This window comes from Lathyrus oleraceus, chromosome 7 (genome assembly GCF_024323335.1).
Source record: "Lathyrus oleraceus cultivar Zhongwan6 chromosome 7, CAAS_Psat_ZW6_1.0, whole genome shotgun sequence".
In the NCBI taxonomy this organism is placed as follows: Eukaryota; Viridiplantae; Streptophyta; class Magnoliopsida; order Fabales; family Fabaceae; genus Lathyrus; species Lathyrus oleraceus.
The window spans coordinates 470,831,025-470,848,795 of NC_066585.1; the positions used below are offsets into that span (position 1 = coordinate 470,831,025).

General features: G+C 40.8%; 1 protein-coding gene across 1 annotated transcript; it reads left to right on the top strand.

Annotated features, from left to right (window-relative positions):
- The first annotated feature begins 5,785 nt into the window (after positions 1–5,785).
- On the top strand, positions 5,786–6,951 carry LOC127104393 (uncharacterized). The gene is made up of 2 exons (XM_051041578.1): positions 5,786–6,272; positions 6,452–6,951. Exons 1-2 carry the CDS (start codon positions 5,786–5,788, stop codon positions 6,949–6,951), a joined length of 987 nt encoding a protein of 328 aa, XP_050897535.1.
- The last annotated feature ends 10,820 nt before the right edge of the window (positions 6,952–17,771 follow it).

Sequence of the window (17,771 nt, forward strand, 5' to 3'; positions counted from 1 at the left end):
AACATGCTCTAAGGCTACAATCTTATCCTCCACAAGTTCTCTAATAAAATGGTGACGAATATCAATATGTTTGGTCCTGCTGTGCTGAATAGGGTTCTTTGAGATGTTTATAACACTCAGGTTGTCATAGTACAATGTCATGACATCTTGTGTGACATTGTATTCAGTCAGCATTTGTTTCATCCACACCAGTTGAGAACAACTACTTCCAACTGCTATGTATTCAGCTTCAGTAGTAGATAGAGAAACACAATTTTGCTTCTTACTAAACCATGATATTAGATTGTTCCCTAAGAAGAAACATCCTCCTGATGTGCTTTTCCTATCATCGGCACTTCCAGCCCAATCGACATCACAATAGCCAGACATCACAGAATCAGATCCATGAGTGTATAGCATCCCATAGTCACAAGTGCCATTGACATATTTGAGGATCCTTTTCACTTGGTTCATATGGATCACCTTTGGTTCATCTTGATATCTAGCACATACACCTACAGCAAAAGAAATGTCAGGTCTGCTTGCTGTAAGATATAGCAGACTCTCTATCATGCTTCTGTAGAGACTTTGATCCACACTGACACCATTTTCATCTTTAGACAACTTCAGATGAGTAGGAGCAGGTGTCCTCTTGTGGCTTGCATTCTCCATGCCAAACTTTTTAACTATATTCTTAGCATATTTACTTTGAGATAGAAAGATAGAATCTTCCATCTGTTTGACTTGCAGGCCAAGAAAATAAGTTAGTTCTCCAACAAGACTCATCTCAAATTCAGTCTGCATTTGTTCAACAAAATGTTGAACCATCTTACTTGGCATCCCACCAAACACAATATCATCCACATAGATATGAGCAATCATGAGCTTTCCTCCTTCATATTTGACAAATAAAGTCTTATCAATGCCTCCCTTTCTGTATCCATTGTCAATGAGAAACACTGTGAGTCTCTCATACCAAGCTCTAGGAGCTTGTTTCAACCCATAAAGAGCTTTACTAAACTTATACACATGCTTTAGAAGATTTGGATCTGTGAATCCCTTTGGTTATTCAACATATACTTCCTCATTCAAGTAGCCATTTAAGAAGGCACTTCTCACATCCATTTGGAACAGTTTAAACTTCAGAATACATGCCACTTCTAGCAATAATCTAATGGACTCCAGGCAAGCTATAGGTGCAAATGTTTCATCAAAGTCAACTCCTTCAACTTGAGTGTATCCTTGAGCTACTAACCTTGCTTTATTCCTAGTAACCACACCTTTTTCATCATATTTATTCTTGTATACCCACTTTGTTCCAATAACATCTATTCCTTCAGGTCTTGGAACCAAATCCCATACTTCATTTCTCTTGAATTGCCCTAACTCTTCCTGCATGGCATTGATCCAAAATTCATCAGTTAAAGATTCTTTAACATTCTTAGGCTCAATCTTTGACACAAAACAGGCATGTGAGACCACTTCCCTTGATTTAATGGTGACTCCTTTATTTAGATCTCCTATAATGAGATCTTTAGGATGATCCTTCTGAATTCTGATAGAGGGTCCCTTATTTACTTGATTAGCTTCAGGTTCAGCCTGGGTGGACTCACTGTCACTACTTTTATCAGAAGGTTTAGCTGGGGCATCATTCAGAAATGTTTCAACATCGTTTGTGACATCAGTCTCTTGATCATCAACAACAACATTGATAGATTCCATCATAACTTTAGTTCTGGAATTAAAGACTCTAAAGGCTATGCTATTTGTTGAGTAGCCCAGAAATATTCCTTCATCACTCTTGGGGTCCATTTTCCTTCTTTGTTCACGATCACCCAGGATATAACATTTACTACCAAACACATGGAAGTATTTGACAGTAGGTCTTCTTCCCTTCCAGACTTCATATAAAGTGGTTGAGGTCCCTTTTCTCAAGGTTACTCTGTTGTGAACATAAGAAGCAATGTTCATAGCTTCAGCCTAAAAGTGGTAAGACAAGTTCTTAGCATGAATCATAGCTCTAGCAGATTCTTGGAGAGTTCTATTTTTCCTTTCCACCACACCATTTTACTGAGGGGTAATGGGAGAAGAGAACTCATGTCCAATCCCTTCAGATGAATAGAATTCAACAAATTTACTGTTTTCAAATTCTTTCCCATGATCACTTTTGATTTTGATAACATGACTCTCTCTTTCTCTTTGAAGTATTTGGCAAAGGTCTTTGAACACATCAAACACATCCAATTTTTCCCTTATAAAATTCACCCAGGTATATCTGCAGAAGTCATCCACCACAACATAAGCATACCTTTTTCCACCAAGACTTTCCACCTGCATAGGCCCCATCAAGTCCATGTGGAGAAGTTCCAGCACTTTAGATGTGGTGTCATGTTTAATCTTCTGATGTGACATCTTTGTCTGCTTTCCAATCTGACATTCACCACATACTCTTCCTTCTTCAATCTCTAATTTTGGGATTCCTCTTACAGCTTCAACATATATGATCCTCTTCATCCCTTTAAGATGCAGATGACCCAGTTTTTGATGCCATATTTTCACTTCTTCTTCTTTAGCTAGAGCACATATTGATGAATAGCTAGTTTCTTGAGGAATCCACATGTAGCAGTTGTCCTTAGATCTGAATTCTCTCACGATCACTTCATTTTTTGCATTAGTAACCAAGCATTCAGTTTTTATGAAGTTCACATTGAGACCTTGATCACATAGTTGACTGATGCTGATCAGGTTTGCAGTCAATCCTTTAACAAGCAACACATTATCAAGGTTAGAAACTCCAGAGTAGTTTAGCTTTCCAATCCCCTTGATTTCACCCTTTGCTCCATCACCAAAAGTTACATAGCTGGTGACATGAGATTGGAGGTCAACCAACAAATTTTTGGTTCCAGTCACGTGTCTGGAGCATCCACTGTCAAAGTACCAATCTTCTTTGGCTGAGACTCTGAAGGAAGTGTGAGCTATCAAGTTAGTAGCACCTACCCTAGGAACCCACTGTTGTCTGTTAGAGGAGATGTGTTGTTTGGGTCTAGGTTGATGAGTAGGACTGGGATAACCATACAGCCTAAAACAGAATGGTTTTATGTGACCAAATTTCCCATAGTAATGACATCTCCATCTTTGGTATTTTCCTTTTGAGTGCTTATGTTGTCTTCCCTTGTGATGTTGAGACACCTGATGTGACATCTTTGGTTTTCTATCAGAGGGACTACAATCAGGAGAAGATTCATTGAACCCAAGGCCAGTCATGTCTCCTGTCATCTTTTCAGCCTGGAGGATTTTGTCTAAGGTGTCAGATCCACTGTTTAGCATTCTGACAGACTTAGTCATCTCATCCAATTTGGAATTCAGGAACAAGGCTTCAATCTTTAGATTATAAATGGTTTCTAAGTGTTCTGTCTTCTCAGCCTCTAGTTGGGTTATCAGTTTCTTCTGATTCTCCACTTGTTGACACACTTCTTCACTTCTGAAACACAACTTCCTGCAGGAAGTAGCTAATTCATCAAAGGTTAATTCATCATCACTGGAATCTTCATCAGGATCACATCTCTCAGTCAAGGCAATCACAAGATTGGCAGATTCTCCTTCTGTTTCACTTTCAGAGTCATCATTAGACCAAGTAGCAGCAAGACTCTTCTTCTATTTCTTGAGATAGGTCCCACATTCAGCTCTAATGTGACCATACCCTTCACATTCATGGCACTGAATTCCTTTGCCCTGTTTGGATTTTTCTTCAGATCTTGTTCTTCTTCCAGCGTCATTGGACCTACTGATGTCAAATGAGTTGTTCTTGACATTAGACTTTGACCTCACATCCATCCTCTTCAGGATTTTGTTGAATTGTCTTCCAAGTAACACTAAGTCATTTGACATACCTTCATCAGTATCCTGACTACTTTCTTCCTTTTTATCTTCAGTGTTGGACACAAAGGCTATGCTTTTGACTTTCTTTTCATATCCATCACTCATTCCCAACTCGAATGTTTGGAGGGATCCAATTAACTCATCCACTCTCATCTTGCAGATATCTTGAGATTCTTCTAGGGCTGTCACTTTCATGGTGAATCTTTTGGGAAGTGACCTGAGAATTTTCCTCACAAGCTTTTCATCTGACATCTTCTTACTCAGGGCACCTGAGGAATTAGCAATCTCAAGAATATTCATATGGAAATCATGAATACTCCCATCTTCTTTCATCCTCAAATTTTCAAACTTGGTAGTAAGCAGTTGTAATCTAGACATCTTAACTCTAGAGGTACCTTCATGAGTGGTTTTGAGAATATCCCAAGCATCTTTAGCCACCTCACAATTGTTCACCAGTCTGAAGATGTTCTTATCAATCCCATTGAATATAACATTCAATTCTTTAGAGTTTCCAAGAGCTAGTTCGTCCTCCTCCTTGGTCCATTCTTCCTCAAGCTTCTTATCAGTTGTAGCTTCTCCATTTAGTAATGAAAGGATGTTCCCAGCCTGTTAGAACAACTTTCCAAGTCTTATTGTCCAAAGATTTCAAGAAGGCTACCATTCGAGGTTTCAAGTAATCATAGTTAGATCCATCCCGAATTGGTGGTCTAAGTACGGATCCCCCGTCTCTGTCCACAGTACCAGAAAGTAACGTCCCAAGATCTCACCTAGAACCAGAGCAGGATGCCTGCTCTGATACCAATTGAAATTCTGGTATCAGATATGAGATGTCGAAGGTAATGTCACGACACTAATATCTGAACAACAAGTGAAATATGAACAGAATAAAAACCAGGAAACAATTGAAAAACGACACAAGCAATTGTTAACCTAGTTCAGTGCAAACACACCTACGTCTGGGGGCTACCAAGCCAAGAAGGAAATCCACTAAACAGGATTAGTTCAAAGACTCTCAACAAACAACTTCGAGTTACAGTCTTTTCACCTAATCTTCACCCGTGTGATTTCTATCTAAGAACTCTTAGACATGAGACCCTACTCACTCCCCCTCAATCACAGCAATGATACTAGAACAAATACCAAAAAGAAAGAAGACACACTTCAAGGACACACACTTGATCTTGCTTAAAAGCTTCAATCAAGTAAACAAATACACTCGTACTTCAAAGCTTAGAGTGGACAAATTACAACTCAAAAACTCAGTCCAGTTCACACATCAACAAGATGGATGAATGGCTTACAATTCACAAATGAACATAAGACTAAAACCCTAATGCTCACTTACTTTACCGTTCGTCTTTTTTCTATATCTAAAACAGAGTTTACATAGTCTTTAAATAGAAACTTTCTAAATGGGCCTGGGCAACATGAAACCCTAATTCTATTTATTGCATATTCCCTAAGAAATAACAGCGAATCATTCCTTTTTGGGAAACAAAATATTCTGACTTTAAATAGAATTACTCCTTGAATAATGCATGCAATCTCCACATAAGCACACAAAGACTTGCATGAAAAGCGCAACAACAAAATACATAACATTCAGACTGAATGTTCTGTATGCACATGTCGTAACATCGAGTTTGACATCTTGAATAAATCCTGCACAACCATATCAAGCAACCTGCAGAGGACTGATATCACAAGTCAAGACTAGAAGCGTGGCATCTTGTGATAACACTAAGTTTTACCAAAATTGATGCCAATTCATAAAAGCAACAGTGTGGCTGGTGACAACTTTGAGAAAGTTGGTGATTACAAATCGTCAAAGCAAGCGTGAGAAATCTTTGAGAAGGCATACATAGGGGTTGACAAGGCAGATATGGTGAGATTACAAACTTACAAACGTCAACTTGAATTGATTAAAATGGAGGAAAGTGATACTATCAAGGATTTTATATCAAGAATCACTCGATTAAAGAATCAAGTGAAGACATGTGGAGAAACAGTCACGAAACAGTACATTGTCGCAAAAATCTTGCGTTCGCCAAGATTTGGAAACATGGTTGTAGCGATTAAGGAATTGAATGATCTTGCAAAGATGAAAAAAAAGGAGCTGCAAAGCTCTCTTGAGGCTCAAGAGCAAAGTATGGAGGAGAGAAATAATGATAAAGCAAAGGCGGAGGTTGCTTTGCAAACTCGCTTCAACGAGAAGGACAAGAGATTGAAAGAAAAATGGCACATGAAAAGTAAAGGCCATTTTCAAAATTTTGTGGAAGAGAGTCCCAAAGTTTCAAGAATTAGACTTGTCAAAGGTGTGAGAGCAGCTGTAACAAAAATGATGGTCAATGCAACTTTAGAGGTGAAAGGAAGAGGTTTTACAAAATCAAGAAGCAATGCTTTAAGTATCAAAGGTTCGATCATTTTGAAAAAGAGTGCAATGCGAACAAGAAGGAACCTCAAGGAGATGAAACCAAGGTTGCATGACAAGAGTCTGATGAGGAAAATACACTCTTGATTATGATCACAGAAGGTGAATGCAGCAGCAACAGGCTGTGGTACTGCAACAATAACAATTTTGAAAATGTTGCAGAAACATGTTGTAACCGATTACGTAAAAGATGTAATTCATTACAAGCAGAAGAAAATATCATTATGAGTACGGAATGTTCAATTCAGTGCAACGAGGAATGGTATTTGGACTCGGGGTGTTCTACTCATATGATGGGGATGAAGGATTTGTTTGTTAAAAGCAATCGTGCCATGAAGAACAAAGTGAAGTTCACGGATGACACCACTCTAGAAGCTGATGGGATCGCTGATATTTTGATCATAAGAAGGGATGGTGGACATTACTTGATAAAAAATGTATTGTACATTCTAGGAATTAAATGTAACCTTCTAAGTGTTGGCCAATTTCTTGAGAACGGTTACAAAATTCACATGGAAAATAAAGGGTTGTGTGTTAGGGATGCAAACGGGGTTTTGGTGCTTAAATATCCTATGGATGCCAATATAACCTTCAAGGTTGAATTGAAGGTTATGGAGCATATATGTCTTGCTAAAACGGCAAGTCGAGAAGAATGGATATGACACTATCGTCTTAGGCATCTCAATTTCAGAGATCTCAAAAACTTGCAAAAGAATAGAATGGTAACGAAGTTTCCATTAATCAACATACCAGATGAAATTTGTGAAGAATGTGTGTAAGTGAAGTAACATAAGGGTAAATTCAACAAGGATGCAGGTTATAAAACCAAGAGTCACCTTGAGGTGGTGTATTAAGATGTGTGTGGACCGATGCAAGTAGATTCCATTGGTGGTAATATATATTTTGTCACATTCATCTATGATAATTGTATAAAACTATAAACATATCTAATCAAGAGAAACAATGAGGTATATGAAGTGTTTAAGAAGTTCAAGTCCTTGGTTGAGCGACAAAGCGGTCACGGGATCAAAGTGCTCAAAACTTATGGTGAAGGAGAATATTTATAAAAAGACTTTGAGAGGTTTTATGATCAAGAAGGGATTATACATGAGGTTGTACCATGCTATACACCATACCAAAATGGGGTTTCCGGAAGGAAGAATCGATCAATCATGAACATGGCAAGAAACATGTTAAAGGGGAAGAACTTGCCGAAAGAGTTATGGGGAGAAGCAGTATCCACAACTTCCTATTTGTTGAATAAATGTCCAACAAATAGGCTTGAAAAGGTAACACCAGAGGAAGCATGGTCGAGATTTAAGTCGAATCTGAACCATTCTAGAGTTTTTGGTTCCATAGCGTAACAACATGTCCCGGAGCAGCTTAGAAAGAAGATGGATGATAAGGAAGAAATGATGATACGCATAGGGTATCACTCCACTGGTGGTTACAAGTTGTTTGATGTAGAAATCATGAGGGTTGTGATCAACCGAGTCTTCGTTTTGCTTATAGCCGATTACGTAAAGCTGTAACCGGTTACAACTTTGAAAATTCAGATTCTGCATGATTGGGAAGTGCAAAAATGCTCATCGTCGAAACTCGAATTGAAGTGAATGTGAGGAGATCAACAAGTCAAAGAGGTTTGCCTCATAGAATCCAAGATTATGAGATGTTCCAAAATAACAAAGTCAATGATGATGGTGCTTTCGTCCATTTTGCACTTATGGCCAAATCTGAACCCGTTAAAATGGAAGAGACTTTAAGTGATCCAAAATGGATTTGTGCTATGAAGGATGAGCTGGAATCTATAGAGAAGAATAATACTTGGGAGTTAGTTGATCCACCGGAAGGGAAAAAGCCAATTGATGTGAGATGGGTGTTCAAAGTGAAGGCAAATTTGAAGGGTGAAATAATCAAGCATAAGGCTCAATTAGTTGGAAAGGGATTCTTGCAAAGAGAATGCATACACTTTGAAGAGGTATTCACACCAATTGATAGGATTGAAACCATTAGGATAGTTGTTCGTATTACAAATAACAATAATTGACCCATCTATCAAATGGACGTCAAATCTGCGTTTTTGAATGGACGCTTGAATAAGAGGTGTATGTAGAACAACCCATGATTTTGTTGTGAGACACCAAGAGCTAAAGTTATCCAAGTTGAAGTAAGCATTGTATGATTTGAAGTAAGCTCCAAGAGCTTAGAACAAAAGGATACAAGCGTGTATGTGAAGAGGGATACAAGCGAGTGAGTCATTATCCTTTGTCTATATGTAGATGACTTATTGATAACTTGCTGCAACGAAAAATGCATTTCCAAGTTCAAGAGTTAACTTATGGAAGAATTTGAGATGACCGACCTTGACCTCATGACATGCTTCCTTAGCATTGAGTTCCACAAGTCCAAAAGGGGTTTGGTCATGCACCAAAGAAGGTATGCACTTGAGATATTGAAGAAGTTTGAAATAGAGCATTGTAATGCTCCCACTAATCCAGCTGAATCGAGGCTACAACTCACGAAGAGTGAGGATGAGCAAGATGTTGATCCAACTCGATATAATAGGCTGATTGGATCCTTGCGTTACTTGTGTAATACGCGACTAAACATAGTGTTTAGTGTTGATATTGTGAGTAAATTCATGGAGAGACCGAAGGTGTATCACTTGGCAGTAGTCAAGAGGATCCTAAGATACGTCAAAGGATCAATTGGCTGCGTAGTTCTCGTTCCCACAATGGACATAGGCATAAAATGCAATTTCCTCAATTTTACCAATTCCATTTGGTGTGGAGATAAAAATGATCGAAAGTCTACAACTGGATACATCTTTATGTTCGGAGGAACACCAATCTCATGGTGTTCGAAGAAGGAACTGGTAGTTGCACTCTCGTCATGTGAGGCCGAGTACATTATTACTTCATTATGTGCGTGCCAAGCTGCGTGGCTAATGAATCTATTGAAAGAGATAGGAAACAATGAGGGTGATGTTGCTACACTCTTGGTTGACAATGTTTCTACGATTAATCTTGCTAAGAACCCAATTGCACATGGTGTCGCATTACGCGAAAAACCGGCGGGAAAACGAAAACAACAGAGCCGCCACCGTGCGTTATTTATCCCAAAAGAGGGAAAGGAAACGCTCGAAGTAAACCTAGAAAAGACATGGTCTCGCGACCAAAGAGAATGGGATCGGGAGTCGGTTATGCGAAGGGAAGGTATTAGCACCCCTACGCATCTGTCGTACTCGACGGGATCCACGCACAAGAGGAAGGAATATGGTTGCTAAAAACTGCTCACAAACACACACTGGCTGAAAGAGACACAGGAAAACAAACGAAACTAACTCGGCAGGATATCGCATCCTGGGCCTACTGTCATACCCCAAAATTTGCCCGTTGATATTACAAAGCATTTTCCAAGACCCTCTGACTTGATCTGCAAGGCACTGATATTAAATGGATAAAAGCCCAGCTCACAACAGGCCTAATCCAAAGTGGCCCAAAATAGCTTGCTCGCTAGGCGAGCAATTCCTTCGCCTAGGGAATATCTCAGCATGCCACTCGCCCAGCGAAGCATCAGGTCCAGAAAAAGCCTAGACCTAGCTTGCTCGCTAGGCGAGCAATTCCTTCGCCTAGCGAAGCTTGCGAAAATTTGAAGTTTTGGACCTCATTTTAAGCCCATTAGGTCACCACCACTACTACTATAAATACCAGCTCCTCTGCCACGAAAAAGGACAGACACAGACGGACGAAGACGGACGGAAAAGGACGGAAACCCTAGCCCCGAAACCCTGCTGATCCAAAGAGTTCGGAAGGCGGAAACCCTGAAGGCCGCTCACCCGCTCCGAAGCTACCGCCGCCCAACTCAATCCGGCTCGCCAATTCAAGGTTGCAATTCGATTGCAAACAGGTTTGCATCACTATTATCGCTTTATTTTCTTAATTTGCATGTGATATCGCTTTATGTTCTTATTTTGCATGTGGTACCGCTTTAGGTTCTTAATCTGCATGTGATTATCACCTTATGTTCTTATTTTGCATGTGGTACCTCTTTAGGTTCTTAATCTGCATGTGATATCGTTTTGTGTTCTCATTTGGCATGTGGTACCGCTTCATGTTCTTAACTTGTGGATGATATTATAAGTGAATTCATAAACATATTTGAAGTTTTGCATGTGAATTTAAGTGTGCCTGAATATTGTGAATGCTGAACCATGTAATTATGTGTTGGATGCCATAAGCCATGCCGCAGGTTGAGGTCATACTGTTCTCAAATTCCCAACCCGTGGTCGCTCGCTAGCTCATCGCTAGGCGAGCCTGCAGCGAGCCTTCGCTAGGCGAAGCAGAGGCGAACGGGACAGTGGCTGTTTTGTCTCTTTGTTGTCCATTTTATGTTCATCTAATCATGATTCTGCATTATTTGGCTTAAATTTCTGACTGTTATATTTATTTTATGGGGCAATTTCCAATTGCCTCAATGCTCTAATCCGTGTGTTGCATGATGTAAAGGCTAGCATACTTCCAAAGAAATAACCGGCTAGGCATGCCGCTTTAGGTGTGGATATTCTTGAGGAGATGGCTTTTGGATGACCTAAGTTTAATATGGAAATTCATCTTGAATCACCAAGCTTGATTTTTAATGTATTGATTTCATTGATTTCCTGTGGACCTAATTACCTAACTGATTACGGCTATTTAATTAATTGTTAAAATCCGGACTTTAAATAAATGATATCGGACCTCTCTTTGTTACCCCACGATTACGTAATACGGTCATGTCCCGCGAATATGGGGATATCCTTAGCAAAGACCCTTCGGTTAAATCATCATAGTCCCTCGGATGTTGCCTTCGAAAATACGATTTTGTCCCTCGATGACCCTTCGGTGTAGCCTACGGTTAAATGATGATCGTCCCTCCGAATGCTAAGGTATCCTCACTACTGTTGCCTTCAATGACCTATCAATGACCCTACGATGACCCTTCTACATCCCAAGGATAAAACTACTTACTTCTCAATAGTCAGGACAGTTTTACCCTCATAAGGATAGGAAATGCCCGGAAAGACCTCGGACCGGTATAACCTTAATTGCTCATTCATAACAAAAAAATACTTTTCACACCTCACACCTTTCAAACATCTTTTGGAAAATCATCACTTAGCATACATCCGTACTAGGATCATTGCCGAGTTATATTTTTCTAAACTACTTTCAAAAACTATACGAGATAACCACTTTGTATACATTCATGCAAGAATCATTACAAAGTTAAATTCTCATTTTTCAAAACATTTTTCACACATTTCTCAACCACCTTTTTCAAACTAGAAAACATAAATGATTGAGCAATTAAGAGCCCATGGATAACCATGGATACAAAGGGTGCTAATACCTTCCCTTTGTATAAAGTACCTCCCGAACCTAAGAATTTAAAATTAAGGTCTTTCCTGTTCTTTTCCACCTTTCCTTATGGGATAAAAGAAAAGTCGGTGGCGACTCTTGCTAACCGCGACATTGCGATTAAAAATCCAATAAAGTCAGTTCACCGTATGACAGAACTGGCGACTCTGCTGGGGATCTAAAGAGAGAGGTCCATCTTAAAAAAAAAAAAAAATCATTTATGTTTTAAATTGTTCTTTCGTTTAAGGGATTGTCTGAGTGAAAGATCCTACACCCGGATCTAGTGTACCTTAGGTAAGTAGCAATAGATCATCGCGACTATCCGGCGTATACTGGAATGGTTAAAATGATGGCTACGGTTAATGTGACACTTTGGTTGTCCTGATGTTCCTCATGTTACTTGAGGAAAAATTTGGCTTCCGCGTGGTGTCATCAAAGCATTAACCAGACCTTTAGAACCCTAATTGACTCATCCTAGCCATTAGAAAGTAGTGAGATAACTGGCTTCGGTTCCGACTGAGGTTGGTTGATACTCGATACTACACTCTTTGAGATTGGACTTTAGGGAAGCTTCGGTCAACCACTTGGCGTTGCACTGAAGTGGACTTAAAGAAAGGTCGATGATCTGAGATCCTTCTAGAACCCGGTTACTATTCTAGGACAGGTTGAACCAACCAAACTTCAGTGGGGAGGGTATTCACCTATGGAACTCATGCAAGCCTTAAAACCTAGGAATAATTGTTGTGTGACATGCTTGCGCTTACATAACATCATAACATCATGACATCATACTAACCATTTCAAGGACTTAGGAATTTAGCTTTGCACAGGTGAGCAGGTTATGGCTTCCAGGAAGACTATCCGGATCAATCTTGTAGCAATCTCTCCTCAACTCAAGGATTTGGTGTCAGAACTCCCCGATCATGCTCAGTTCAACAAGAAACATGGTCATCTTCTCAACTTAGCTACCACTGGTTTCAAAGAAGATATGATGAGAGTCCTATTCCAGTTCTTCGATCCTAAACATCATTGCTTCACTTTCCCAGACTATCAGTTGGTACCCACATTAGAAGAATTCTCCCAGCTGCTTGGGATACCTATCCTTGATCAAATACCTTTCAGTGGTCTGGAAAAGATTCCGAAGTCTGAAGAAGTTGCCGCAGCTTTACACATGACAAAGCCTGACATTGAGACCAATTGGGTAACGAGAAGTGGAATGAAAGGTTTGCTTGCCAAATTTCTGATAAGTAAGGCCCGAGAATTCCTAAAAGTTATGAATGTCCATGCTTTTGAAGATGTTCTAGCATTGCTAATCTATGGTTTGGTGCTATTCCCTAATCCGGACCAATTCATAGACATGAATGCTATTCAGATATTCCTCACTCATAACCCTGTGCCTACCTTGCTTGGAGATATCTTGCATTCCCTTCACACTCGTACTGTGAAGAAGCAAGGGACTCTCATGTGCTGCGTACCTTTGTTGTCTAGGTGGTTTATTTCGCACCTTCCTCAATCAATCTTGAAGAATGATCAAAATCTGAAATGGTCCCAAAGGATAATGGCACTCTCCCATTTAGACATCCGTTGGTGTTCTAACCTCAGAGAAAATGTTATCATCATCGACCGTTGTGGAGAATTCCCTAACGTACCCCTCATGGGGATAAGAGGAGGTATTACTTATAATCCTACCTTAGCCCTACGTCAGTTTGGGTATGCTCGAAGGGATGGTCCACATGAAATGATTATTCAAGGTATAGTGTTTGACTATGACAATGACTCTCAAGGTCTCCGCCGAAGGTTTGTACGAGCTTGGGGCATGGTGAAAAGAAGCAATTTAGGAAAGAAAAATTCTATTCCTATGGAGCCTTATCTCAGATGGGTACGCGCCAGAGCTCGCGAACTTGTCATGCCATATCTTGCAGTCAGACTATTGATTGTTGAATCAGAGGTCGAAGGAGGTACTTCCCAGATCATTCCTTATCCAGATATGCCTACTGATGTTGAGGAATTGAAAAGATCCTGGACCCAGTTGAGAGAGGAGAGAGATACTTTCGAAGCTCAGTTCAATGCAGAAAGGAAGAAAGTACTAGAGCTCACCAGTCAGCTTAACGAGGAACGAAGACTCAATGCATATCTTCGCCCAAAAAGAAGTCGCCCTTGGGAGACTTGAGCTTTCATTGTATTTTATTATTATGCCTTTTGTAATGAACATTGATCAAAAAATTTTAGCAATAAACATTTCTCCCTTGCTGGTGATTTACGCAAAGTTAAATTCCAAAAGTCCTTGAAAACATTTCATGCATTGCATCGCATAACATAACATTGCATAACAGGCATTCCAAAAGACCATATTCTCACGGTCTGCCTCTTAAACAGAAAAATGGATCTCAAACAGACTGTCAAAGATCTCCAGACTCAGAATGCTCAATTCAAGGAGATGATGCTAAGCTTATCCAAGGGACAGGAAGAACTGAAGGCTCTTTTGGCCGAAAAGAAGAAGGACAAGAAAGCTGTGAGCTTCATTAACCCGGGCTGAAGGCGTAAAGGACAGGCTACGGGAATCAAATTTGGAATCCCGAATGGTCCAGAAGAGGGGGCGGAGAATGATTCAGAGGAGGAGAATGCTGATTTCTCTAACCCTGAGGATGATGATGAAGAGTATGAGAATGAGCAATACTCTCCAAGAGATGATAAGTATAAATTGCTGGAGGAACGCATGCTAGCCATGGAGGGTCAGAAGACACCTGGTCTGGATTTCGAAAGCTTGGGTCTGGTCTCCGATGTGACCATTCCTCGCAAATTCAAAGTCCCCACTTTCACTAAGTACGACGGTGCGTCTTGTCCTCAGATGCATCTAAGGGCTTATGTGAGAAAGATCCAGCCGCATACCATTGATAAGAAACTGTGGATCCATTTTTTCCAAGAAAGTCTGTCTGGCACTCAGTTGGAATGGTATTATCAGCTCGAGAGCTCTGACATCCGCACCTGGACTGATTTAGCAACGGCTTTCTATAAGCAGTACCAGTACAATTCCGAATTAGCACCTACTCGGCTACAGTTGCAGAATATGGCTATGGGATCTAAAGAAAGCTTCAAAGAGTATGCTCAGAAATGGGGAGATTTGGCTGGCAGGGTCAAACCCCCTATGACTGACCGAGAATTAGTAGACCTGTTCATGGGTACCCTGACTGGCCCATTCTACAGCCACCTACTGGGGAGTTCTTCATCAGGTTTCACTGAACTTATACTGACAGGTGAACGGGTGGAGAGCGGCATCCGAAGTGGAAAGTTACCGGCAGCTACTTCTACAAGCAGTAAGAAGTCCTATCATGGGAAGAATGAATCGAACGCTGTGTATGGTCAAAAGAATCATAATAAGAAAAATGGTGACCATGCCATTGGAGCAGTGACGATCGCAGTCCCGCCAGCTCAAAACTTCCAGCAAAGACAAGACAGACCAAGAAGGCAGTTTACCAAGCTCAATATGACTTTAGCACAAGCACTGCAAAGCATGCTGAAGGTAAATTTGATCACTCTCAGAGGTCCTCCTGCAAATGTCAACACTGCTTCGCCTCGTTACAATCCCAATGCCAGGTGTGCATATCACTCCGATAGCCCCGGGCATGATACAAACGATTGTTGGCTGTTAAAGAATAAAATTCAGGACATGATCGACGCTGGGGAAATTGAGTTCGAGCCTCCGGAGACTCCTAATGTCATCACTGCTCCTATGCCTAATCATGACAAGGCTGTTAATGCTCTCGATGACGATTCTCTCATTACTACTGTAGCGGACTTGACATCTCCTCTCCCGATCATAAAGAAGAATTTATTGCAAGCTGGTTTATTTCCAGGTTGTACTGAAGATTGCAACCTCTGCATACTCTGGCCCGAGGACTTTTTGAAATTGAAGAATGGTATTCAACGGCTGATGGACGATCGTACAATTCTCTTTGAAAGGGTTTCTAAGACGGAAAACCCTGTTGAAGAAATATCTGTGATTGGAAGGTCCAAAGTTCCAGTGAAGATTACTGCTATCAGAGTACCTGTGAAGATTATCGCCGAGCCCAGAGTAGCTCCCCTGATCATTACTGCACCTGGCCCGATCCCGTATTCCTCAAGCAAAGCTATTCCGTGGAATTATGGCGGTGATGTTTACATCCATGGCGTAAAGCAAGTTGGTGATTCTGCTAATCCTAATGACATTGTTGGGACTAGTAAAGTTACTCGAAGCGGAAGGATCTTCTCTCCAGAGATCTCACCTCTAGTTCCCGAAAACCGAGGAAAGGAACCGGTCAACCCTTCTCAGTCAGAGACACCGACCGAAGCTACTACTGAAGACGTTGCCAAACGAGAAATGGAAGAAGTGCTGAAGATCATTCGCAAGAGTGATTTTGATGTTGTAGAACAGTTGGGGCATACCCCTTCCAAAATCTCGATGTTATCCTTGTTGCTATCTTCTGAATCTCATGCCAATGCCTTGATAAAATTCCTGAAGACTGCCCATGTACCTCAGGAGATCTCCGTCGATCAGTTCGAAAACTATGTTGCTAACCTGACTGTTGACGACGGCCTAGGTTTTTCCAATGCTGACCTGACACCAGCAGGAAAGAACCACAACAAGGCTCTGCATATCTCCATTGAGTGTAAGGGGATCACCTTGTCTCATGTGTTGATCGATAATGGCTCTTCGTTGAATGTGTTACCGAAAGCCGTACTCGATAAACTTGACTACAAGAGCGTTGAATTGAAGCCTAGTGACATTGTGGTGCGTGCTTACGATGGTGCAAAGAGTGTTGTCCACAGTGAAGTTGTTCTCCCTATCAAGATAGGACCTCAAGTCTTCAACACTACCTTTCATGTAATGAACATTCGCCCCGCCTATTCCTGCTTGCTGGGACGCCCTTGGATTCATGGGGCAGGTGCTGTAGCTTCGTCTCTCCATCAAAAGCTGAGATATCCAATAGAGGGAAAGATTGTCACTGTGTGTGGGGAAGAAGAATACATTGTCAGTAGTGTGCATACCTTCAGATATGTCGAGATGGATGGTGAATTCTTCGAGACTCCGTCTCAGTCGTTTGAAGTGGTTCCTCCGCCTAGTCCTGTCCTTAAGCCAACTCCCCTTGTTATTCGAGCTCCTTCTGCCATGGTTTCCCTGAAGGACGCTCAAGCTGTGGTTGAAGATGGTGGCTGTATTGGCTGGGGTCAACTGATCAACATACCCTACAAGTCTGATAAATCTGGTCTGGGATTTAGCTCTGAGAAGGTGGTCAAAGATCAAATCAATGCTGTAGAAGATGCTGACAGTGATTGCGACCTGGATAGCTGGATCTTCCCAACAATTGGCGACGGACTCAATAATTGGAAGGCTGAAGACACTATCCCGATCTCCTTTAGTCAGGAGTAATTGTTATTGTCCATTTAGTATTGCAAATTTTAATTTTTCAATTGAACTTCTTAAAGCATTGTGTCTATGCCCGGGGCACAATAGCTAATTTGTTAAGGGTTTTGTCATTTCATAAGCATATTCATATTCAATAAATCAATGGACCTTTTCGCATTCAAATATTGCGCTCTTTATTTTTCCTGTCGTCTTTCAAACAAGCTATGCTTTCTTACACACACTCACGTAACGAATTGCAGATCCGTATCCACTCTGGATCCTATTGATAATAATTCCGCTACTGTTCATTATGACTTTGAAAATCCAATCTACCAAGCCGAAGATGGAAGTGAGGAAGATTGTGAAGTCCCTGGAGAGCTTGCCAGACTATTACTGCAAGAGGAAAGGACTATACAGCCGCATGAAGAGTCACTCGAAGTCGTAAATCTAGGTACTGAAGTGGAAAGAAAAGAAGTCAGAATAGGAGCAGGATTGGAAAACAGTATCAAAGAAAGATTGATTCAGATGTTACGTGACTACGTAGAGATTTTTGCTTGGTCCTATGAAGACATGCCCGGGTTGGATACTGACATAGTAGTGCATCGTCTGCCAATGAAGGAAGACTGTCGTCCTGTCAAGCAAAAGGTTCGCCGCATGCGTCCTGAAATGTCTGAGAAAATCAAAGCCGAGGTTATGAAAC